Source organism: Rhinoderma darwinii, chromosome 1, assembly GCF_050947455.1.
Source record: "Rhinoderma darwinii isolate aRhiDar2 chromosome 1, aRhiDar2.hap1, whole genome shotgun sequence".
Classification (NCBI taxonomy): domain Eukaryota; kingdom Metazoa; phylum Chordata; class Amphibia; order Anura; family Rhinodermatidae; genus Rhinoderma; species Rhinoderma darwinii.
Genome location: NC_134687.1, coordinates 450,314,702 through 450,341,123, shown reverse-complemented (window position 1 = coordinate 450,341,123; position 26,422 = coordinate 450,314,702). Strand labels below are relative to the sequence as shown.

At 44.4% G+C, this 26,422-nt stretch overlaps 2 protein-coding genes and 1 long non-coding RNA gene across 4 annotated transcripts in view; 2 read left to right on the top strand and 1 right to left on the bottom strand.

The window, feature by feature from the left end:
* LOC142657070 (macrophage migration inhibitory factor-like) overlaps nucleotides 1–14,456 on the top strand; it is a 24,769-nt gene extending 10,313 nt beyond the window's left edge. The window contains exons 2-3 of the mRNA XM_075832123.1: nucleotides 4,239–4,411; nucleotides 14,326–14,456. Of these exons, the coding sequence (XP_075688238.1) occupies nucleotides 4,239–4,411; nucleotides 14,326–14,404 (252 nt within the window). The 3' untranslated portion in view covers nucleotides 14,405–14,456. The remainder of the gene's footprint in view (nucleotides 1–4,238; nucleotides 4,412–14,325) is intronic.
* Nucleotides 9,721–23,183, bottom strand: LOC142657080 (uncharacterized). Its single transcript, XR_012849802.1, has 3 exons — nucleotides 22,534–23,183; nucleotides 15,566–15,705; nucleotides 9,721–9,797 (listed from the first exon to the last, which is right to left on the bottom strand). It is a non-coding gene; the product is annotated as an uncharacterized LOC142657080 (long non-coding RNA).
* The window catches only part of DDX51 (DEAD-box helicase 51), a 21,648-nt gene continuing 17,863 nt past the window's right edge, over nucleotides 22,638–26,422 (top strand). The window contains exons 1-3 of one of the 2 annotated variants that reach the window (XR_012849795.1): nucleotides 22,638–22,790; nucleotides 23,659–24,352; nucleotides 24,453–24,603. Coding sequence is in view for 1 of the 2 variants with exons in the window: in XM_075832103.1 (XP_075688218.1) it covers nucleotides 22,768–22,790; nucleotides 23,659–24,352; nucleotides 24,453–24,603 (868 nt within the window). In the remaining variant the exon portion in view is untranslated. The remainder of the gene's footprint in view (nucleotides 22,791–23,658; nucleotides 24,353–24,452; nucleotides 24,604–26,422) is intronic. The other variant, XM_075832103.1, reaches the window with a different exon arrangement.

Here is a 26,422-nt window from a genome sequence, read left to right as displayed (position 1 = left end):
GCCAAACGTCAAAACCTCTCCCAAGTTATCTATTACTGTGACCATCATCTCTGGAGAGACATCACACTCCTCCTCTGCCTATCTAGATTCCGGAGCAGCTGCAAAATACATCATGCAGGATCTGGTGGATCGCCTACCTCTACCCATATTTCTTCTGGAGAGACCCCTGGCGGTTGCCTCTAAGAAATGGACTACCATTGCCTGATCCTATTGTGTCCGGCACTAAACCACTGACATTACAAATCGGAATTCTTCGCTCGGAACAGATCACCTTCCTCGTTCTACCCTGTTCTGCTGGGCCTGCCTTGGCTTCATCTACACTCTCAGGTTCTCAACTGGAGTTCTGGAGAGGTCCTCCAATGGGGGCCCAGATGCCTTAGCCGCTGCCTGCCACAGGTTCGTCCTGTTTTGCCTCCACTGCCTCAGTAACTCTCCGATCTACCGTCTCATTATGCTAGTTTTGCGGTCGTCTTCAGTAGGAAGGAAGCAGAGACTCTTCCCCCTCATCGCATCTACGACTGCCCTGTTGAGTTACTTCCTGATGCCTCACCACCTCGAGGGTGAATTTATCCTCTATTCCTGACAGAGATCCTAGCCATGTCTGCCTACGTTAAGGAGAACCTCGAGAGAGAGGATTCATCCCGAAGTCTTCCTCCCCAGGCGGAGCCGGATTCTTCTTATTCGTGAGGAAGGACGGATCTCTTTATCCATGTATTGACTACCAGCGTCTGAACCAAATTACGATCAAGAATAAGTATCCCCTGCCGCTCATTTCAGAACTTTTCGATAGAATTCGTGGGGCCAAGGTGTTCACAAAGCTGGATCTACGCGGAGCTCATAACTTGATCCGTATCCGCAAAGGTGACGAGTGGAAATCTACATTTAACACCCGAGACGGCCACTACAAATATCTTGTGATACCCTTTGGTCTATATAACGCTCCAGCTGTGTTCCAGGAGTTTGTAAATGACATTTTCCAGGACTTTTTGTATGTGTGTGTGGTGGTCTATCTGAACGACATCTGATCTACTCACCTGATTTGATAACACATCGGAGGCATGTTCGCCAAGTTCTGTCGCGGTTAAGGGGGAATCGTCTATAAGCTAAAATCGAGGAGTGTGTGTTCTAGAAGAGCTCTCTGCCCTTCCTGGGCTACATCGTATCAAGATGGACCCAGAGAAGGTGAAATCCATCAAAGAATGGCCACGTCCACAGGGCCTGCGGTCCATACAGCGTTCTACCTGAAATTTTTTCGGAAATTCTCGTCTCTGACTGCCCCAATCTCGGCCCTCACCAAGAAGGGGTGAACGCCAAGGTTTGGCCTCTCTAGGCAGAATCAGCGTTTATATTAAACTCAAGAGCGCTTTCATCTCAGCCTCCGTTCTCTATCACCCTGATGCTTCTCGGCAGTTCTTTGCGGAGGTGGACGCGTCTTCCATATGTGCGGGAGCACTACTATGCCAAAAGAACTCTAAAGGCAAGATGGTGGCTTGTGGCTTCTTATCAAAATTATTCTCTCCAGCAGAACGAAACTATTCCATTGGGGATCGGGAATTTCTGGCCGTCAAGTTGGACTTAGAGGAGTGGAGACACTTGCTAGAGGGTGCTGTCCATCCTATTATCATCTATACTGACCACAAGAACCTCCCGTATCTACAGTGGGCTCAACGATTAAATCCACGCCAAGCCAGATGGTCGTTGTTTTTTGCCCGATTTCAGTTTTTGCTTCACTTCCGTCCTGCAGACAAGAATGTGAAGACTGACGCCCTGTCTAGCTCGTTTGAAACCAATGACTCTGAGAAAACTCCTCAATACATCATAGATCCTTCTAGAATTATTGCCGCTAACCCTCTGCAAATTAGAGACATTCCTCCTGGAAAAAAATTTCTCCGCTGGAGACACAACTCTAAACTGGCTGGGCACTCTGGTGTCCGTAAGACACAGGACTTGATAGTGCATCACTATTGGTCGCCTACTCTGCCTGGAGATGTTGCAGACCATGTCTCCTCATGTATGAACTGTGCCTCGAACCTTCTCCAAATCTGCTGGTCTGCTACTACCCCTGCCTGTTGCTGATGCTCCTTGAAAGCATATCGCTATGGATTTTATCACTGACCTTCCTCCCTCAGCTGGATGTACTACGATCTGGGTAGTAGTGGATCGGTTCTCTAAAATGGCACCTTTTATTCTGTTGACTGGTCTCACGTCGGCTCCTCGTCTGGCAAATCTGTTTATTCTGCACATCTTCCGTCTGCACGAACTTCCCCTGCACATTATCTCGGACCAGGGTGTACAGTTTACATCCAAGTTCTGGAGAGCTCTGTGCAACCTGATAGACGTAAAACTGGACTTCTCTTCTGCCTATCACCCACAGTCCAATGGTCAAGTGGAGAGGACCAATCAAATTTTAGAGAATTATCTTCTTCATTTTATTTCCGCCCAACACGACAATTGGGTACAACTTCTGCCTTGGGCGGAATTCTCATACAACAATCACACAAGTGAGTCTACTGCCTTGTCTCCTTTCTACATTGTGTACAGCCAGCATCCTCGAGTTCCTCTCCCTGTGCCAGCCATGACTCCGGTACCAGCAGCAAATTCTTAATTTGGGACTTTTATTCACATCTGGCAGCAAACTAAGTCTGCGATCCTCCAGGCAGTGGACAGCATGAAAAAGCATGCCAATAAAAGAAGAAAAGTTCCTCCTCAGTTCTCCCCTGGAGTCAAGATCTGGCTATCCTCAAGGAACAGTCATTTGAAGGTGCCCTCATACAAATTTGCTCCCAGGTTCCTCGGACCATTTGATATCCTACAACAGATAAACCCTGTCTCCTATAAGCTTCGTCTGCCTCCTACCCTCAGAATCCCCAACTCCTTGCATGTGTCCTTCCTGAAACCTGTGGTTCTGAAATGCTACAGTAAAACTCCTAGTCTTGCAGTTGCTCCCAGAGGCTCATCTGATGTGTTTGAGGTGAAGAAGATCCTAGACTGCAAGAGGGTAGGAGGAAGGACTTTCTATTTGGTGGACTGGAGAGGGGTTGGGCCTGAGGAGAGGTCCTGGGAACCAGAAGAGAACCTTAATGTCCCTACCCTCGTTAAAAAATTCCTCTCTTGCTCTGGACCCAAGAAGAGGGGGCGTAAGGGGGGGTGCCGTAATGGCCGCGGTCGCAGACCGCTGTCTCCCCTTACCTGCTGACGTCCGCGACCGCAGACCTCTCTCCTGTGGCCAATGTTTTCTTCCCCGGAGACGTCAGCACATCTGGTCGCTCTGCCCTGTAGTTTCTTCTAGGGGACACGCATGTGCCCGTTCCTGGCCCTAAAGTGCCAGCATGTGCATATTTAATTAATTATTCCTAGATCACCCTGGACTATAAGAAGGACCCTGCCTTCTCACTCCTTGCCTGAGCGTTGTAGTGTATTCCCATGTTAGTCTTGCAAATGGTTCCTTAGTCGTATCCTGTTCCCAGTTTTCCCATGCCCTGCTACCTGTATTCTGTGCTGTTTGTTCCTGATCCTTTTCTAGTGTTGGAGTCGCGTTGTGTCATCTGCTATGCCTGCTGTTATACACCACGTCTGGTGTCATCCGCTACGCCTGCTGTTATACACTACGTCTGGTGTCATCTGCTACGCCTGCTGTTCTACACCACGTCTGGTGTCACCTGCCACTCATCCTATCACACACCACGTCTGGTGTCATCTGCCACGTCTGGCACTACCTGCCAGGTCAAGTCCCATCTGTGCCAAAGTCTCTGCTACTGTCTGGACTATCTCAGTTACCCTTGTGTTAACGTTGTATAGACTGTGACTTGGCTAGCTGCCACTCCGCTATGGCAGAGTGGCCTAGTGGGACCACATACCCCTAGATCGTGACACTAGACTATACAGATGGCTGTGTCTGGTACTGCAGCCCAGTCCCATTCCAGTGAATTGGACGAGCTGCCGTACCAGGCAAAGCTGCCTCTACAGAGGAGCAGCTGTGTCTGTGTTAACAATGAGGAGGCCCCTTGATTGTGCTGTTCGGGGGTCCAAGAGTTCAGACCCCCATTGATCAAACATTAATGGCCTTCTCTAAGGATAGGCTCTTAATGTTTAATTTTCCGGCAAACTCCTTTAATTGTCTCAATTTATGCTTAATATTTTGAATAGGCTGTATATGTGGCTGTGTATGGTCAATTTTAGTTGTGTACTGCTGCATAGTTCTATACTAACTTCCAGTATATTGTTTGTGTCTTCTATAGAACTTTGCAGTGATTATTCACCCTGATCAACAAATGACTTTTGCGGGGACAAAAGATCCCTGTTGCCTGTGCAGTCTGCAAAGCATTGGAAAGACTGGTGGTCCACGGAATGAAAACTACTCTAAGATATTGTGCGAGTTTCTGAACAAACAGCTGCATGTATCCCCTGACAGGCAAGTCTCATGTGGATTTCTTTACATTCCGCACTCACTATATTATACATATCCATTATACACCAGTATGTGCACATTTAGCGTCATAGGAGAGCACAGTCCATTAAAGTGTTCACTGGGAGAGTTGGGAAAAGTTTACCACTTTTTTTTCCCACAAGAACCAAGATCAGTTTATAATTACAGTACCAGAATCAAACACAGTAAATAAATACGGTACCAGAACTAAGGTCAGTTTAGAAATACAATATTAGAATTAATCTCGGTTTAGGTGAACACAGAAATAGTGTCAAACATAGTATCCACAAAAACAACGACACATATATTAAGTGCCCCTGAACCTCACCTGTCCTCGTTCCCATGGAGAATGTTATTTCACTGGCTTGTCTAGCGAAAAAAAGGCTATCGCCACGAATTGGTGAGTCAGGTAACCTAGGGCTTCCTTGTACCTGCCCATGCCACTTCTTTTATTCAATTGTATTCGCATTTTGAGGACACAGATTCAATATACCCTTATCAGGTTTGGATCCTGCTTATCCCTCGTTCTGCAATCCAGCTGCTATTTCAACAACCCATTTGACAGAACCAGGTATAAATTCAGACCCCAGACAAGACCCCTAAATTAATTCAGACCCGAGACCAAACCCCTAAATTAATTCAAACCCCAGACCAGAACCCCTTAATGAATCAGACCCCAGACCAGACCCTTTATTAAATCCAGACCCCTAAATTAGTTCAGACCTGAGACCGGACCTTGTAAATTTATCAGACCCCAGACCAGACCCCTAAACAAATTGAGAACCCAGACCCCTAAATTATATCAAACTCAGACAAGACCCAAAATGAATCAGATCCCAAAAATTGAGACCCCAGACCAGAGTTTGTTACGATTCACACACAGACACTACACCACATACACTACACATACGCTACACATATACTAGATTCCCACAATTAACATACACACATATGCAGTCCTCCTCCTCTGCAGTGCCTGGGTTAAGGGCCTTTGGTCGTGTGACCATGATGTCACAAACGGTCCTGCATCGTTTTTAGTTGTGTAAAATCACAGCAAAAATGATTTGCTGCAATTTACGTAGAATTCCGCCAAAAACAACGCAGTTCTGCGCAAATCCCGGCAAAATAGCAGCATTTTGGTTCCGCTTCTAGCTTCCGCTCAAAAAACAAGCCAAAAATGCACCAAATGTTGGATCTAGACCAAGAGCTCACAAACTTTTTGTGCAGTTTTTGGCTTTTTTGAGCCAAAGTCAGAAGTAGATCCAAAAGGAAGGAACGGTATAAAGAAAAGACTGATGTATCTCCTTTCGTTTTGTTTGGCTCAAACGGTATCAAAATTGTGTGTGTGTGATCCTCGCAGTAAAGTAATTTTTTTTTTACCAGTGTACTCCTTGGTACCAGTGGTGTAACTACCGGGACCCACGGCATGAGGGGGCCCGTGCCGCCCACTGACACGGCCTCCCCATGCCCGGTGGCGCCACTAGCAGTCACTACGGGGCCCGCGCCACCTGGCCTCTAACATTTACAGGCCGGGCGGCACGGGCCCCCTCATGCCCTGTGGCGTCGCTTGCACCGGAGGGACACCGGTGCTAGCGACAGCCACATTCACTTGTATCTGCGTTCTCAGGATGCAGATACAAATGAATACTATAGGCTGCAGGCCACATTAGGCCTGTAACCTATAAGGCGCTGGGAAGACTCCCTGCGCAGGTGATGTCATCACGCTGGTCTGCGCATGCGTCCCGCCCAGAGGATGTGCAGCACTCCATCTGTCGCTGGAACAGCACTATCTACAGGGGGCTGTGTGGCAGTATATACAAGGGAGGCTGTGTGGCACGATATACAAGGAGGGGAGCAGGGTGGCACTATATACAAGGGGGAGCAGGGTGGCACTATATACAAGGGGGAGCAGGGTGGCACTATATACAAGGAGGGGCTGTGTGGCACTATATACAAGGGGGGAGTAGGCTAGCACTAAATACAAGGGGGGAGCAGGGTGGCACTATATACAAGGGGGGAAGCAGGGTGGCACTATATACAAGGGGGAAACAGGGTGGCACTATATACAAGGGGGAGCTGTGTGGCACTATCTACTAGGGGGGCTGTATGGCACTATTTACAAGGGGGGTCTGTGTGATGCAGTCTACAGGGGCTGTGTGTGGCGCTATCTACAGGGGGCTGTGTGGCACTGTCTACAAGGTAGGGCTGTGTGGCACTATCTACAAGGGAGGGGGCTGTGTGGCAGTATATACAAGGGAGGCTGTGTGGTATGATATACAAGGAGGAGAGCAGGGTGGCACTATATACAAGGGGGAGCAGGGTGGCACTATATACAAGGGGGAGCAGGGTGGCACTATATACAAGGAGGGGCTCTGTGGCACTATATACATGGGGGGAGTAGGCTAACACTAAATACAAGGGGGGAGCAGGGTGGCACTATATACAAGGGGGGAAGCAGGTTGGCACTATATACAAGGGGGAAACATGGTGGCACTATATACAAGGGGGGTCTGTGTGATGCAGTCTACAGGGGGCTGTGTGTGGCACTATCTACAGGGGGCTGTGTTTGGCGCTATCTACAGGGGGCTGTGTGGCACTATCTACAAGGGAGGGTTGTGTGGCACTATCTACAATGGAGGGCTGTGTGGCACTATCTACAAGGGAGGGGGCTGTGTGGCAGTATATACAAGGGAGGCTATGTGGCACTATATACAAGAGGGACCTGTGTGGCACGATTTACAAGGGGGGCCGTGTGGCACTATATATCAGAGGGGGCTGTGTGGCACTATAAATAAGAGGGGGCTGTATGACACTATACAGGTGGGGCTGTGTGGCACTATACACATCCACTAGGGGGCTGTGTGTGTCAGAATCTACAGGGGTCTGTGCGTGGAGATATCTACAGGGGGCTGTGTGGCACTATATACAAGGGAGGGAGCTGTGTGGCACTTTTTACAAAGGAGGGGGGACTGTGCGGCACTATATACAGGGGGAGCTGTTTGGCACTATATACAGGGGGGCTTTATGGCAATATCTACAGGGGGGCTGTATGCCACTATCTACAAGGGGTCGGTGGGGGCGCTTTCTACAAGTGGGGTGTGACACTGTCTACAGGGGAATTGTATAGCACTGTCTACAGGGGTACTGTATGGCACAATCTACAGGGGGGCAGTATCCACTGGGGGCACTATCTATAAGGGGGGCTGCGTGTGGCACCTGGGGGGGGGGGCCCAGTCAAAAGTTTGCAATGGAGCCCAATATTTCCTAGTTATGTCCCTGCTTGGTACTGCTGATAATCTGTGCTGCCTGGGGCAGACTCTGAGCAGAACCAGCCACCTTCCCTCGCTGGTTTGATAATAAAGTCCCTTTTTACTTTACCTGCAAATAAGTAACACAGGATCCAGAGTAGTAAAGATATATAATGTGTGACATCCGCAGTATACATTCTCCTAGAAACCAATGAAAAGATAATGAAATAAAACAATAAAGACTGAGTGGGTATGTGCAAGGTTCATATCTTTTCTCAGCATGCAAAGCTTTAAAAGTCCCAACAAGCTGAGAAGGGTCCTCCTCAGCTATACTGCCATACTACTGTAGAGGCTATGCTCCTTCCCTAACAAGCAGGGCAATAAGCTATTTCTATTGGCTGCTCTGCAGTGAACATAGGATAACTATGCAGAGAACTGGCTGTGGGGAGAGTGACTAAGCATACGTGTCCACAAGCACTAAGCTCATTAAAGAGGCTCTATCACCACATTATAAGTGCCCTATCTCCTACATAAGGAGATTGGTGCTGTAATGTAGGTGACAGCAGTGCTTTTTATTTAGAAAAACTATCTATTTTCACCACGTTATGAGCGATTTTAGCTTTATGCTAATTACTTTCCTAATGCCCAACTGGGCGTGTTTTTACTTTTGACCAAGTGGGCGTTGTAAAGAGGAGTGTATGATGCTGACCAATCAGCGTAATACACTTCTCTCCATTCATTTAATCAGCGCATAGTGATCTTGCTAGATCATGATGTGCAGTCACATACTCACACATTAACGTTACTGAAGTGTCTTGACAGTGAATAGACATTCCTTCCAACCAAGACGGGATGTCTATTCACAATCCCGACACTTTGGTAACGTTTGTGTGGTACTTACAGCAGAGCAAGTGTAATCTTGCGAGATCACACTGTAAATGACAGTTTACAGCGAGATTACGCTTTGCTGTGCTGTAAGTCCCACACAAGTGTCGGGATTGTGAATAGACATCCCGTCCTGGCTGGAAGGAATGTCTATTCACTGTCAAGACACTTCAGTAACGTTAATGTGTAAGTAAGTGACTGCTACTGTGTACAGCAACTGTTGCACAGTAGCTGAAAGTAATGACCGTTCCGACCGTTCTTGCCAGACAGAAATATTTCTTTCTGAACCCAATCTCTGAAAACACAGTTAGGCCGGATTCACACGAGCGTGTGCGTTTTGCGCGCGCAAAAAACGCGGCGTTTTGCGCGTGCAAAAGGTCCATAACAGCTCCGTGTGTCAGCAGCGTATGATGCGTGGCTGCGTGATTTTCGCGCAGCCGCCATCATTATGACACTCTGTTTGTATGTTTGTAAACAGAAAAGCACGTGGTGCTTTTCTGTTTTCATTCATAGTTTTTACTGCTGTTGCGCGAATCACGCGCGTCCCACGGAAGTGCTTCCGTTTGCTGAGCGGGATTTTCACGCACCCATTGACTTCAATGGGTGCGTGACGCGTGAAAAATGCACAAATTTAGGACATGTCGTGAGTTTTACGCAGCGGACACGCCGCTTAAAAATCATGGACTGTCTGAACGGCCCCATTAACCAACATAGGTCCGTGTGAGGCGCGTGAAAATCACGCGCGTTGCACGGACGTATTATACGTTCGTCTGAATAAGCCCTCAGGCAGCATTCAGAAGGCAGTATTTGTCTTTGACATTTTGGGGAGTGTTCATACAAACTTCTTCAAGGCAAAAGTTGTGAAGTTGTCCATAGCAGCCACTCATTTTTCAGAGACAGTTTGGGAAATGACTGCAGCCACTGCTTTACTTTTCCTTTGCACTTGTTTTGATACATCTACCCCATATTTTCAACCTGCCACATCCTCTACAGCTATAACACTTACCTAATACTACTGGCAAAAGATAATCACACTAGAACCAGGGGTGATTCTAGTCTGTTAGTTGTCTAAAGAATGTCCTAATGAATACTTTTAATACTTTCAACGAGAAAGCAGATTTTCACTTTAGTGCCACATCCCACTTACTTTTTAAAATGTTTGTTCACTGTTTTTGATATTATGAAACTGTTATTCATTTGTTCTTGCCTTGTGCACTATTATACAATTTTTCAATTTGCTAGAAAACATAAAACAGTTAATGTTAAAAATAAAGTTGTGGGTATTTCATATACAAATACACCGACAAATATTGGTTATAAGCTTGTTAAAAGTCATGTCCTGAGTCCACGTTTCTCTTCTATGTTGTACTTTGTTAAACCCCATCTGGGTGGGGCACTTCGTACAATTCCACAGCTGAAATGTCTGCAGACAAACCCAGTCTGCAATCAGTTTGGCAAAGAATGAATAGCAGGAGCTGGCATAAAGCCTAAGCTAGTCTGCTGGTCAGTATTTACACGCCTAGTGCAGAAATAATATTACGATATGATATCCAAATAAAATCACTGTACCATGCCCACATAATAATACCATACACCCAGGAAATAATAACGCTATAGAGAGCCCAGATAATAAGTTCAAACTTGTATCCAACGGACATTCAACAGTAGCCACACCACATTTACCCCCGCTTCCTGCTAAGTGCCATTTGCCTCACCTCCGAGCTTTTTCCCATATACAGATCCCTGCTGCATCTTAGGTTGTAAAACTCTAAGGGTATGTGCACACGTAGTGACCAAAAACGTCTTAAAATACGGAGCTGTTTTCAAGGGAAAACAGCCCCTGATTTTCAGACGTTTTTTGAGCAACTCACGTTTTTCGCTGCGTTTTTTACGTCCGTTTTTGGAGCTGTTTTCATTGAAGTCTATGAGAAAACGGCTCCAAAAACGTCCAAAGAAGTGTCCTGCACTTCTTTTGACGAGGCTGTATTTTTACGCGTCGTCGTTTGACAGCTGTCAAACGACGACGCGTAAATTACAGGTTGTCTGCACAGTAGGTCGGCAAACCCATTCAAATGAATGGGCAGATGTTTGCCAACGTATTGTAGCCCTATTTTCAGACGTAAAACGAGGCATAATACTCCTCGTTTACGTCTGAAAATAGGTCGTGTGAACCCAGCCTAAGAAAAAACAAGGTTGAACAGAGTATCCTCTGTTAAATGCTAAGCACCTTGGCAATGGTCTAGGGTGGAGGGATACATAAGTGGGTGTATATTTCCTTGTGGTTAAGGAGAGGGGGATACAGTACCCCAGTATCTAATAATCGGAAGAAGCGGGTTATAGAGTTGTATTTTCTGGTGTCCAGTGGAGATTGGGTAAATTTTAGGTGGAATGGATTTAAACCTTTATGTCCTGTGTGCAGGAGGGATTGTTACATTTGCTGGGGTCTTATGAGCTGACAGGTCCTATTTAATCTATCCTTGACCCTCATTTAGATAGACATACCCTGAAAGGACAGTTGATAACAAGAGGTTGTATAAGGTATATATAGTAGGAGTGGCTGGCTAACTGCCTCTTGGAAGCAATAATAAAGGCTAGCTGTCATTCATGAGGTTTAAAGAGGCTCTGTCACCACATTATAAGTGCCCTATCTCCTACATACGGAGATCGGCGCTGTAATGTAGGTGACAGCAGTGGTTTTTATTTTTTTTTAAATGATCAGTTTTCACCACTTTATTAGCGATTTTAGATTTATGCTAATGAGTTGCTTAATGCCCAAGTGGGCGTGTTTTTACTTTAGACCAAGTGGGCGTTGTACAGAGGAGTGTATGATGCTGACCAATCAGCGTCATGCACTCCTCTCCATTCATTTAGTCAGCGCATAGGGATCCTTTTAGATCACTATATGCTGTCTTATACTAACACATTAACAATACTGAAATTTTAGACAGGGAATAGACATTCCACGGGATGTCTATTCACAATCCCTGCACTTCGTTACTGTTTCTATGGTAGTTACAGCAGAGGAAGCGTAATCTTGTTGTAACCTGTCATCTACAGCATAATATCGCGAGATTACGCTTCCTCTGCTGTAACTACCACAGAAACAGTAACGAAGTGCAGAGATTGTGAATAGACATCCCGTGGAATGTCTATTCACTGTCTAAACACTTCAGTATTGTTAATGTGTTAGTATAAGACAGCACATAGCGATCTAAAAGGATCCCTATGCGCTGACTAAATGAATGGAGAGGAGTGCATGATGCTGATTGGTCAGCGTCATACACTCCTCTGTACAATGCCCACTTGGTCTAAAGTAAAAACACGCCCACTTGGGCATTAAGCAACTCATTAGCATAAATCTAAAATCGCTAATGAAGTGGTGAAAACAGATCGTTTTTTTAAATAAAAAGCACTGCTGTCACCTACATTATAGCGCCCATCTCCTTATGTAGAAGATAGGGCACTTATAATGTGGTGACAGAACCTCTTTAAGTATGAAACAATATAAGCAATTGTATCCTAGAGCCATCGCTTATTACCCTGGCAAAATGTACAAATTAATTTATAATCTTAAAACATCAATTGCTCACAGGTAGAAATCACTGTCTCTACATTCTGGCATATGTGGACAGTGATGTTAGGGGCTTTAAGAAGTTGGAATCCCTGGCCAGTTTGTCGACAATGCTCTGGCTAGGGATTCTCCTCCTGGAGAAGCCACTGACGTCACTGTCCATAAATGGACAGTGAAGTCAAGGTCTATCCCAAGACAGGAGTCCCCGGCCAGAGAGCTTGCATTGTTCTGGCCAGGGACTCCATAGTTGAATGCTGAAGCAGGGAGCTGACGGTTCTCTGCTTCAGCATTGGGTTCAACTGTATCTGTGTCCTGGGGACGCAGATAGAGTTGACACCGGGACATACCACCGGCCGGCTGGAACAGCGGGACACCACCCGGAATCCAGGACTGTCCCGCTGAATCTGGGAGGATTGGGAGGTATGTGTTAGTGCTATTATTGTGAAGTAAAAAGTCTAGGAGTAAAAATAGCTCAGCCATGAAGTGCACCACGCACACTCACTGAGCGGGACCGCCGAGTGCTGATTCGTGTGTCATGTAAAAATCGCCTATCCTCTGTTGCATCAATATCATTAAACTCACAAATGCTCTTTTGACCAGAGGGGTGGAAATTCCCACAGGGGCACTCTAAGTTCTTGTAGAGGCCTTCCCAGAATAGCAAAGGCTAAAGGTTATAGCCGCAAAAGAGAGCCCAACTCCATATTAATGCCCATGATTTTGAAATGGCATGTCCAACAAGCTCATATAGGTGTGATGGTCAGGTGTCCACAGATTTTTTGGCTATATAGTGTCATATTTACTACTTTGTCTGGGTCTAGAATATGTGAAAAAATGCTCCAAATTTTAGCGCAAATTGGCGTGTTTTAGATGTTTGCACCTCACTAGACGATTTTAAAGTGTCTAGAAAATGGGGTGTGCCTTAGCAGGAAAGGGGTGTGGCTTTGTGGGAAAGAGGCATGGTTTAATATGCGACAAATTGTACCAATATGGACCAAACAAAAACTAAGCCAGCCAAGAGGTAGTATAAGGAAGAGAAAGGTGTCTAGCATGTCTAGCAAGATGCACCAAATTTATCATATAGACTACATTGTGTTGAATTTGGCACATCTTCTAACCGCCTGGTCTAAAGCCCTTTTACACTGGCCGATAATCGGCCAGTGCAGCGAGCACCAATCAACGAGACATCGTTGATCGGCGCTCGTTTGCTCCTGTCACACGTAGCTATGGATGGGGACAAGCGGTCGTTACTCCGATTGATCGTCTCATACATTATTATCATGTTGGCTGCGCGTCTCCCTGATTACACAGGGTGATGTGCCACCGACAACCACAATCTTTTACTTTTTTAAAACGATATGACCAGCAGATGATCGCGTTTGCTCGTTCATCTGCTGATCGCTGCCCTCTTTACACTGGCAGATAAGAGACACAAAACACAGCGCCACATAGTGTAGATTACCAAAGGTAAAGAGGTGCAAAATCCAGAAATCCAATTAGGTGCTCACCTAGGATCAAAGGACAACGAACAGTGGAGAGAATGGTTGCTGCTGCTGCCAGGACTCGGTGCCGGTGTTCCACGGAAAACCGCAAGGGATATACTGATATACAGATAAAAAATAGAGTCTCCAAGGCGCTGCTGCACGGGGAAAGCAATGAGCATAAAGGAAGTGTATGGTGTAGGTAATTTATTGAAAACAAGGCTACGCGTTTCAATGCCGCATCGGCATCTTCATCAGGCCATAAAAAGTTTTTATGGCCTGATGAAGATGCCGGTGCGGCATTGAAACGCGTAGCCTTGTTTTCAATAAATTACCTACACCATACACTTCCTTTATGCTCATTGCTTTCCCCGTGCAGCAGCGCCTTGGAGACTCTATTTTTTATCTGTATATCAGTATAACTCTTTACACTGGGCAATTATCGGCAACGAGCATTCTATGAACCCCTAAAGTTTACACTGTCTAAATCTTAAGAGAGCATTAGTAAATATGCCCATAGTGTATCTCTTCCTGTGCCAATATCTGCAGTCAGAGATCAGCACTGGAGAAGAAAAGATGAGCAGTGATCAAAATTCCACAGCAGATTCATATGAAATGTGATCTACACAACAGTAGGTTATAGTGCTCTGCCGGCTTTACCCACATCCAATATTGTAGTGATATTTTCCCATTCATGATTGTCTTTGTCTTTTTCAGGGTTTACATCAACTTTATTGACGTAATTGGAGCTAATGTTGGCTGGAACGGTTCTACCTTTGCTGGAGTTGCTCTTTAACAGCTTGGAATAATACTATTTGTACCTATGTTGTATTTTACTTTTTCCCCTGAATATACTGTACTTTCTTTATTCAATAAAAGGATGAACAACAGACATTCAATTGTATTATATATAAAATACAATTAAAGTGTTTATACTACTACTGTTATCCCTTATTTTCACTTTTTAATGATGAAAGCCAAAGCTGAACTGAAGTTTGAGGACCCAATTCAGTAGAGATCAGATGTGTCCTATTACATTTCGTAATACATTATTTATATTTTTAAATAGATGCTTTTTGGAGGAGTTCACACAGGATTTTTTGGTTCTGTTTTTGACTCGGAAACCGTGCCAAACAATGTCCGAAATCGCCTCCCATTGATTTCAATAAGTGGCGGGGGAGCTTTTTTCCCGCAAGAAGGAAAAACACTCGTGGAAAATAAAAAAGCGTCATGTCCTTTCTTCAGGCATTTCTGTCTCTGACCTCCCTTTGACATCAATGAGAGGCAGAGAAAGCCTTTTTCGCAGCGTTTTTTTCACGCGGCGCTTAATGGCGTCGGCAAAAAAAAACGCGGCAAATGTTCTGCCAGCAGGTCAAAATCTTCCCCAAAATTCCTAAATGAATGTTGAGGCAGATTTTTCTGCCTGCAAAAAACTCTGTGTGAATTAGGCCTAAGGGTATGTGCACACACACTAATTACGTCCGTAATTGACGGACGTAATTCGGCCGCAAGTACCGGACCGAACACAGTGCAGGGAGCCGGGCTCCTAGCATCATAGTTATGTACGATGCTAGGAGTCCCTGCCTCTCCGTGGAACTACTGTCCCGTACTGAAAACACGATTACAGTACGGGACAGTTGTCCTGCAGAGAGGCAGGGACTCCTAGCATCGTACATAAGTATGATGCTAGGAGCCCGGCTCCCTGCACTGTGTTCGGTCCGGTACTTGCGGCCGAAATACGTCCGTCAATTACGGACGTAATTAGTGTGTGTGCACATACCCTTAGACGTATTGTATGGGATTAAAGAAAAACTGTACTAATATTGTTGCCTTCTTTGCATTATTATTTTTATCATGTGTGTTTAGAACTGCTAAGTGCCATAGCAGCAGCTAATGTGACAGAAAGGTGATCACCATCTCTGTGCTTAGATTTTAGTGCAATGTGGTGTCATCTTACTAGGGGGAGAAGTGCATCATTTTACATATACGATGATGTAGCCAGTGGTATTGCCTCCCTTTCTCCTCTGTGCGGTGGGCCTGCCTGCAGCTTCTCTCTTCTTCATTCACCCGGCACAATGCAAGGAAAGCAGGAACATCCTGATAGAGAACCAAGTGAGAAAAAGAATGGCTGCTGGGTTGGGTAATGGAACAATGAATATTTCAGAAAATTAGTACATGGGAACATATTAACATATAAATATTAACTGTCAGGATTAAGAGGACAGACAAGAGTGGATAACATTATCATAATGTTTAACGTGATAATATTTAGAAATCCCATATGAAAGAATCCATACAGAGATCATGTATCTGCTGGGTCTCAAAAGCTACACTAGCAGTGAGCCACAGGCTTCACTGTTATCTATGAGAGGATTTTCGCTGATTTCAATGGCGTTTTTTTCCCGCGAGTGGAAAAACCGGCTCGCAGGAAAAGGTAGAGACATGCCCTATCTTCGGGCGTTTACGCCTCTGACCTCCCATTGATATCAATGGGAGGCAGAGAAAGAGTGTTTTTTGCCCGCGGCGCTCAATGGCCGCGAGCGAAAAACACAGCGAAAATCGGCATGCAGGCAGAGCAAATTTTTGACTGCAGAAAATGGTGCGTATTTTGCGGCATTTTTCTCAATGTTGGGAGTTGGTGATATCTCCTCTGAAAAACACAGCAATTAAGTCCACTTTCCGCAGCAGGAATTGACGTGCTGCAGTCCGAAAAATACGCACCGCAGGTCAATTTCTGTTCAGAATTTTTACGCAGCGTGTGGATGAGATTTGTAAAATCTCACCCACTTGGCTGCTACTGTATTCTGCTGTGTATTTTCTCGGCGTTCGCCATGTGTATGAGGCCTAATGCTTCACTTTTCCTTGTTAATGGCCTCCAGCTCTTCATCTGCCAATTCTCTGTGCCTCATTGGTTACCATGCTGTCTAAACAGGTAATAGACATATTGCAAGTAATAGATCACCACCCGCAACACAGGCCCAGAAATGGAAAGATGGGATGCGGACCATAAATAATCTGGGAGGACAGACACTGGACATATGGTAGTGGGTGGATATCTGGAATGAATGTGACACAGGACTAGTGGTTGGTAAGACTGACAGAAAAACAGCTATGAGAGTAAATCAGATTAAGGGTAGATTCAGACGAGCGTGGCGTTTTTGCGCTCGCAAAACACGCAGCGTTTTGCCTGCGCAAAAGCTACTTAACAGCTCCGTCTGGCAGCAGCATATGATGCGTGGCTGCGTGCTTTTCGCGCAGCCGCCATCATTATGACACGCCATGTGGATGTTTGTAAACAGAAAAGCACGTGGTGCTTTTCTGTTTTCATTCATCCTTTTGACAGCTGTTGCGCGAATCACGCAGTTCGCACGGAAGTGCTTCCGTGCGGCATGCGTGGTTTTCACGCACCCATTGACTTCAATGGGTGCGTGGTGTGCGAACAGCGCACAAATATAGCACATGTCGTGCGTGTCACGCAGCGGACCAACGCTGCGTGAAACTCACGCACCTGTCTGCACGGCCCCATATACTTCTATTGGTCCATGCGTGAAAACCACGCGGCCTGCACGGACGCAATTCACGTTCGTGTGAATCCGCCCTAAGGATTAGATCAGAATTCCTCCCTACAAGCAGAGATGTAGCTATGGGGGGTACAGAGGTACCTGACGCACCCAGGTCCTGGTTTCTGAGGGGGGCCCAAAAGCCTCTCTGATGTAAAAAGTGAAGACTGCAAGAATCAATTTGGTAAGATCTGATTGGTATGTCCCAGGTTTTACAGCTGTTGCTGCTAAATTCTGTTAGAGCTGTTTTATTTGCCTACAGAACAGTCCTGGCAGACCAGTGCCAACCTTATCATCATACCCGCCCCCCACGAGACCTTGAGAGAACTTCCCAGGTAATACAAGTTGTTTTAAGCTTTATAAGATATTAGGTATATATATAAGGGTGTTATTTTGAATCTCAGCGTAGGTAAGAAAAAAAAAATTTGGTTTGAGACACTTGTCAGATAAAACATATGGTATCTGTGAATATTTCTGTGGGTTGGAGCTGATACAGGTAATCAACTCAGATCAAGGTACAAATTCCGCTGAAAAGTTTAACACCAAGTGCGAAATAAAATTTACCCAATAGCTACACATCTTCCAGGTGCCCTGTCCATTGGGACAGAGAAGTTTTTCTTATATAAAGGTGTTTGTTTGATTTAGTTTAACCACTTCCCGCAAAATAACTGGTCTGGTACGTCAGAACAGCTGACGTCCCGCTGCAACGGCAAAAAACCTGTGGGGTCAAAATGCTCCCTATAGCCCTAGATAAATTCCTTCAGGGGTGTAATTTCCCAAATGGGGTAACTTTTGGGGGTTTCCACCGATTTGGTCCCGCAGGGGCTTTGCAAATGTGACATGGCGCCGCAAACCCTTCAAACAAAATTTGAGCTCCAAAAGCCAAATGGTGCTCCTTCCCTTCTAAGCCCTGCCGTGGTTCAAAACAGCAGTTTATTGCCACATATGGGGAATTGCTGGGCTCAGAAGAGGTTGCTTTACAAATTTTGGGGTGCTTTTTCTCCTTTATTTATTGTGAAAATTGAAAAATCTGAGCTAAAACTCCATTCTATTAGAAAAAAACTTAGATTTTCATTTTCACGGCCTAATTACACTAAAGTCAGCAAAAAAACTGTGGGGCCAAAATGCTTACTATACACCTCGATACATTTTTTGATGGGCGTAGTTTCCAAAATGGGGTCACTTTTGTTTTTTTTTCACTGTTTTGGTCCCACAGGGGCTTTGCAAATGCGACATGGCACCCGAAAACCATTGCAGCAAAACTTGAGCTACAAAAGCCAAATGGCGCTCCTTCCCTTCTGAGCCCTGCCGTGTGTCCAAACAGCAGTTTATTACCACATATTGGGTATTACCGTAATTGGGAGAAATTGCTTTTCAAATGTTGGGGTGTTTTTTGTCCTTTATGCCTTGTAAAAATTTGAAATTTCTGAGTTTTATTGAAAAAAATTTAGATTTTCATTTTCACGGCCTCATTCCACTAAATTTAGCAAAAAACCTGTAAGGTCAAAATGCTCACTATACCTTTTGATAAATTCCTTGAGGGGTGTCGTTCCCAAAATGGGGTCACTTTTTTTTTTTGTTTTACTTTTAGGGTATGTTCACACGTGCACGTCCGTTACAGCTGAAATTACGGGGCTGTTTTCAGGAGAAAACAGCTCCGGAATTTCCGACGTAATGGCATGTGCAGGCGTTTTTCGCAGCGTCCATTACGGACGTAATTGGAGCTGTTTTTCCATGGAGTCAATGGAAAACGGCTCCAATTACGTCTCAAGAAGTGACATGCACTTCTTTGACGTGGGCGTCTTTTTTACGCGCCGCTTTTTGACAGCGGCGCGTAAAAAAAATGACCGTTGGCACAGTACATCGTAAAACCCATTCAAATGAATGGGCAGATGTGTGCCGACGCTTTGGAGCCGTATTTTCGGACGTAATTCGAGGCAAAAACGCCCGAATTACGTCCGTAAATAGGGTGTGTGAACCCAGCTTTTTGGTACCACAAGACCTCTGCAAACCTGACATGGTGCCTAAAATATATTGTAATAAAAAGAAGGCCCCAAAATCCACTAGGTGCTCCTTTGCTTCTAAGGCCTGTGTGTCAGTCCATAAGCATACTAGGGCCACATGTGGAATATTTCTAAAAACTGCAGATTCTGGGCAATAAATATTGAGTTGTGTTTTTCTGGTAAAACTTTGTGTTACAGAAAAAAAGGATTAAATATGAATTTCTTCCCAAAAAATTAAATCTATAAATTTCACAACCTAATTTGCTTTAATTCTTGTGAAACACCTAAAGGGTTAAGAAACTTTCTTAATGCTGTTTTGAATACATTGAGGGGTGCAGTCTTTAAAATGGGGTGATTTATGGGGATTTGTATTGTATGGACCCCTCAAAACCACTTCACAACTAAACTGGTCCCTGAAAAAATAGCCTTTTGAAATTTTCTTGGATATGTGAGAAATTGCTGCTAAACTTATAAGCCTTGTAACGTCCTAGAAAAAGAAAAGGACGTTCAAAAAAACAATGCAAACATAAAGTAGACATATGGGAAATGTGAAATTGTAACTATTTTGTGTTGTGTTACTATCTGTTTTACAAGCAGATACATTTAAATTTAGAAAAGCGCTAATTTTTGCTAATTTTCTCTAAATTTTGGTGTTTTTCAGAAATATTGAATTTATCGACCAAATTTTTCACTAACATAAAGTAAAATATGTCACGAGAAAAAAAAAAAATGTCAGAATCGCTTGGATAGGTAAAAGCATTCAGAGTTATTGCCACATAAAGTGACACATGTCCGATTTGAAAAAATCGGCTTCGTCTTTAAGGCCAAAACAGGCTGTGTCCTGAAGGGGTTAAAGAGGCTCTGTCACCAGATTTTGCAACCCCTATCTGCTATTGCAGCAGATAGGCGCTGCAATGTAGATTACAGTAACGTTTTTATTTTTAAAAAACGAGCATTTTTGGCCAAGTTATGACCATTTTCGTATTTATGCAAATGAGGCTTGCAAAAGTACAACTGGGCGTGTTGAAAAGTAAAAGTACAACTGGGCGTGTATTATGTGCGTACATCGGGGCGTGTTTACTACTTTTACTAGCTGGGCTTTCTGACGAGAAGTATCATCCACTTCTCTTCAGAACGCCCAGCTTCTGGCAGTGCAGATCTGTGACGTCACTCACAGGTCCTGCATCGTGTCGGCACCAGAGGCTACAGATGATTCTGCAGCAGCATCAGCGTTTGCAGGTAAGTACCGTAGCTACATCGACTTACCTGCAAACGCCGATGCAGAATCATCTGTAGCCTCTGGTGCCGACACGATGCAGGACCTGTGAGTGACGTCACAGATCTGCACTGCCAGAAGCTGGGCGTTCTGAAGAGAAGTGGATGATACTTCTCATCAGAGCGCCCAGCTAGTAAAAGTAGTAAACACGCCCCGATGTACGCACATAATACACGCCCAGTTGTACTTTTACTTTTCAACACGCCCAGTTGTACTTTTGCAAGCCTCATTTGCATAAATACGAAAATGGTCATAACTTGGCCAAAAATGCTCGTTTTTTTAAAATAAAAACGTTACTGTAATCTACATTGCAGCGCCGATCTGCTGCAATAGCAGATAGAGGTTGCACAATCTGGTGACAGAGCCTCTTTAAGGGCCTGTCACTATTAGGCTGGGTTCACACAACCTATTTTCAGGCGTAATGGAGGCATTTTACGCCTCGAATTACGCCTGAAAAGACGGTTCCAATACGTCGGCAAACATCTGCCCATTGCTTTCAATGGGTTTGCCGATGTACTGTGCTGACGACCTCTCATTTTACGCGTCGCTGTCAAAAGACAACGCGTAAAATTACAGCCACGTCAAAAAAAGTGCAGGATACTTCTTGGGACGTTTTTGGAGCCGTTTTCTCATAGACTCTATTGAAAACAGCTCCAAAAACGGCCGAAAAAACGGCGCGAAAACAGCGTGAAAAACGCGAGTTGCTCAAAAAACTTCTGAAAATCAGGTGCTGTTTTCCCTTGAAAACAGCTCCGTATTTTCAGATGTTTTTGGCTCAGCGTGTGAACATACCCTTATTGTATGTACTTAGAAGAATTTTTATATTATGTAGATGATGTTATCACCAGATGAGCATTTGTTTTAACAATTGATAAAGGTTGGGACCCCAGCAAGTGCCAGTAAACATGAACTAAAAGATTTTAACATGATGAACTCCATCACTTAAATACGACAGGCGCAGCCTGAGCCAATACAACGCACTATTGGCTGAATAAGAGTTATTGTCACATTGCCTCTGATTGGTTAACCTCAAGCCTACGCTCCTTTTGAATGATATTATTGTAATTGAGTTGGGCAATAAACCCCCAGAGGAGTATTTTGAGCATACGAGCATTGTCTGTGTGTTTTATTCTTCCTCTCTCATGTTGATATGAAATCTCCTGATTAGGATGCTGGATAAAGTTCCTGGCGTGAGTGTCGGTTGGAACACTCGTCTAAATTTCAGTCTAATATATATTTTGAGCCTTTGACTTCCACAACAGAAGACACTAGTAATATAAACGGCACATGGTCGGTGGAGACCCTGTTACGGATCTTTCGTTGTGTTCCAGGAGCTTCAAGATACGCCTTTGCCTACCTGGTGTATGTCAGTTGGGGAATATGAGACATTCTGGGGACCAATGCCAGGTTTTCAGTTCAGAAGACAGGTAAAGAACTTTCATAAATCAGTTGCACTTGGTGTGAATAAATAGCCACCCAACACAACTGACAAATGGCATGATAAAAGCGGCAGTGACATGGCTTTCATGAATATGGCACTTGCAACAGATGCCAGTTGCAGTAATGCCTGGATGGCAAACCTCCTCCATTATACTGTTTTATAAAACAGTCTGTATTCCAGGGGGTAAAAATGTCTCAAGGGTCCTTAAAATGCAAAAATAATAAACTGTCATAACTTTACCATTCCTCACCCTTCTCCGCTACTTTCTGGGTCACCCACCGGTCCCACGTTTTTATACAAGATGCTTCATCGACTGACATCATGTGACCACGTCCGCAAATTGCTGCACATCACAGTAAATTGTCATCGATAGCGACATAACCTTGGCTATGCCAGTTGGCCACCAAGATCACAGGACAACATGCCACAACGCTCCTTCGTGAATAGAAGACTTAGGGAGGACCCAGACAGTGATGGGTGGGGCAATAAGGAATTGCATAGTTTGTTATTTTTACATTTTAGGACTATTATGTATTTTTGTGCACTGTGACAACCCTTTAAAATAATTTTTACAAAGCACCAAAAAAACTGTCTATTTTTATTCCTATCAGGTACAGACTAGTTATTTTCCACTTAAAAATATACCGTAATGGAAAAGCGGCAGGATGTTATCCTGGGACTGTCTGAAGAGTGGGCGTGTCCCGCTGTAAACATGTTCAGAGCCCCCAGAGGGCGCTCAATAACAGCCAGCCTCTCTATACATCGCGCGTAGTCGATGGCCGGTTGTTCCTGATGTCACTGAGATGCGACCTTCCATGCCGTGTCCCCATGTGATCTGCCTCTGTGTTATGCTGGGATCGCCGGAGACTTTCTCTCGGAATGTCGCTGTTTGTCATCAACAGGTGCGCTTATATTTCTCACGTCGCGCGTCCTTATATTATGCTGCACTGGTAGATCTCATACCTGCAGAAAACTGTCAGATCTCCAGCAGCTTGATCGGCTGGAAGGCGTACAGTTGTTGCGTACTCTCTTTTGAGTGCCGTACCTTCATGTCTCTGATATACATGTTATTAACATCATTATGTCCTCCTATCTCTGCTTTACAAGAAAGTCCTATGATGAAAGTTACTGATTTCAGCATGGCAGATTTAATTTACCATGTACAGCTTACAACTTATGACCCGCTACAGCATTTTTTTGGTAGCATTCGGCTATATGGCTCGTCTTCAGCACCCCAGATGTAGAGGGTAGCTGAGCGAATCGCGTGTGCCCCCTCATTCTAAGTTGGTGAAGGTCTCAGTCTTCCCAACTGATCATAACTTCTGACAGGTCAGAATTCTGTTTGAATAGTAGATACACTGAAGTCTTACTAAAAACCTTCCTCTGGATCATCATTGCAGGATAAGGGTATGTTCACACGCAGCAGGTTTATTGCATAAATTTCTGCAACTGAAAGTCTGTTGCATTCATCTGAATGGGGTTGTTTCTGCAGCAAGCACATGGATTTCTGCGAGTTCCATTCAGATGAATGTAGGACAGTTGCGACATTTTTGCAACAAATCTAATAGGTGTGAATTCACCCTAAGAGGTTGGACTAGATGTACTTATTTTGTCAACCTCACTATGTTGCTATGTAGGTTTTCCCCTGCTATGAATATAAATATACAGCTGGCTCACACGGGTTACATTTTGTACTCAAACAGCTTGAAATATGACTGGGCTGGATGCTCTTCACATATTCTATAGCTATTAACTTTTTAAAACTTTTAGGTACCTCGGTGATGAGGTGGATTCAACTGAAGATCGCGCCAAAGCTTTGCTAGAGAAGTTACGTCAGCAAGCCAAGGATCGGCAGTCACAACTAAAATGTAAGAAGCAGAAAGAGAAGGAAGCCCCTACGTCCTACAATGAAGAGGAAGTAGGGGATACAGTTGAAACCAAAGATCACAATGAAGAATCTGAAAAGAGAAAAAAGCCTAAGAAACGGAAGAAAACTCTCAATGATGAGACCGCTACTGATGTGGAGAATAATGGGGTTGATGCTGCACCAGAGAAAGTAGAGGAGCTGAAGGCGAAGAAGCCGCGCAAGAAAAAAATCCACAAAGAGGAACAGGAAGAGAGCATAGGTCTGGAAGCACAAGATGGAAAAGAAGAGAGTAAGAAGAAAGTCCGTAAAGGAGAGGTAAAAACGAGTATCTGCTCCGGATCGGTCCAGAGTGTAGATGCAAAGTCTACCTGCAAGAAGAAAACCAAACAAGCAGATGAGAACTTTGACAAAGGATCAGGAGGTGCATGTGAAGATACAAAGATCACAAACAAAAAGAAAGATAACCACGGAGTAGAGGAGCGCTCCGCACAAATTGAAGAGGATATGGTGGAACAGATGAATAGAGAAAAAAAAGTGGCTTCAGCAGATCCCAACTTTCTACTACTTGGAGGCTTTGAGGCCAAACCAGTTCAGAAGGTCAGACCATTCCGTTAGTTGCATGTACTATTGTGGGACAAACATTTGAAATGTATAATGCATGCGTAACTTGTGATTCCACATCCGTTTGTTTTTGTAGGTGCTTCCAGTTCTACCGCAGTGGCTAGCTAAACCTAATCTGGTTCAGAAGGATATTAAGCAGAATCTAGTTTCTATTCATGATCTTCCTAATTTAGACCCATACATTCAAAGGAAACTGGAAGCCAACAAAGTGAAATCTTTCTTTCCAGGTAGTTATATCAATTCAATTTACAATTCTGCCTTTTACTTGGGCCGTTTTTACATCATGTTCTGGAGAGCCGCTCTCTCTTATACGTAATGTTTTATCATAAGGCGCTTCAGATCTTGACACAGTGGGGGATGGGGAAATATTCCATAAGGAAATGTTTAGGGTCATCGTTCCCCTATATGGTTACATTATTAGAAATTAAATTACCTTGTGAAAGGTACACTAAACCTAAAGTACAGCTAATGAAAAGAGCTAGTAAAATAATTCCCAGTTGTGCATGAAAATATTTTGGAGGATTTCAGCAGTGGATGTATTGAAGATACAGTAGTGATCAAGGTGACAGATTTTTATGGACTTCTGTTCAGTAATGCTATTGTGAAAAACTATAGACCAACTTTAAAGAGGCTCTGTCACCACATTATAAGTGGCCTATCTTGTACATGATGTGATCGGCGCTGTAATGTAGATCACAGCAGTGTTTTTTTATTTAGAAAAACAATCATTTTTGATGGATTTATGACCTATATTAGCTTTATGCTAATGAGTTTCTTAATGACCAACTGGGCGTGTTTTACTTTAGACCAAGTGGGCGTTGTGAAGAGAAGTGTATGACGCTGACCAATCAGTGACCAATCAGCGTCATACACTTCTCCCCATTCATTTACACAGCACATAGCGATATAGCTATGTACACACACACACACACACACACACACACACACACACACACACACACACACACACACACGTACGTTACTGCAGTGTACTGAGACTTAACAGACATCACTGCCAACCAGGACTGGATGTCTATCCAAAATCCTGACACTTCGCTAACGTTTGTGTGGGATTTACAGCAAGGCAAGCGTAATCTCGTTTTAAATGACCGTTTACAGCGTAATCTCGCGAGATTACGCTTGCCTTGCTGTAAGGTCTGATTAACATGAGCGTGTGCGTTTTGCGCACACAAAAAACGCGGCGTTTTGTGTGCGCAAAAGGCACAAAACAGCTGCGTGTGTCATGAGTGTATGATGCGCGGCTGCGTGATTTTCGCGCAGCCGCCATCATTATGACACTCCGTTTGGATGTTTGTAAACAGAAAAGCACGTGGTGCTTTTCTGTTTACATTCAGAGTTTGACAGCTGTTGCGCGATTCACGCAGTTTGCACGGAAGTGCTTCCTTGCGGCATGCGTGGTTTTCAGGATTGTGAAGTGTCAGGATTGTGAATAGACCTCACGTCCTGGCTGGAGGTAATGTATATTCACTCTCCGGACACTTGAGTAACGTTAATGTGTGTGTATGTGGCTGCACAAAGGGATCTAGCAAGATTACTATGTGCAGAGTAAATGAATGGAGAGAAGTGTATGACGCTGATTGTTTAGCGTCATACACTCCTCTGTACAACGCCCACTTGGTCTAAAGTAAAACACGCCCAGTTGGTCATTAAGAAACTTATTAGCATAAAGGTCATAACTCCGTCAAAAAGTTTTTCAAAATAAAAAACGCTGCTGTAATCTACATTACAGCGCCGATCACATCATGTACAATATAGGCCACTTATAATGTGGTGACAGAGCCTCTTTAATGATGACCTGTCACTAGGTTATAGAACGTGAACCAGCAGTTTCACCTTACTACCGCTGTCTCCTGGACTCCAGCGTTTTTTCCACTTTATTTTTACGCCCCTGTTTTCGAGATATGGCCCCCGTTTTTTGTGCCAAGTATGGTAATTAGTCGCTTAATAGCCAAGAGGGCATCAACACCAGCGATTCTCCTGAGGTGGAGCCACCTCACAGCCTCTGATGCTGTCCTATCAGTGTGA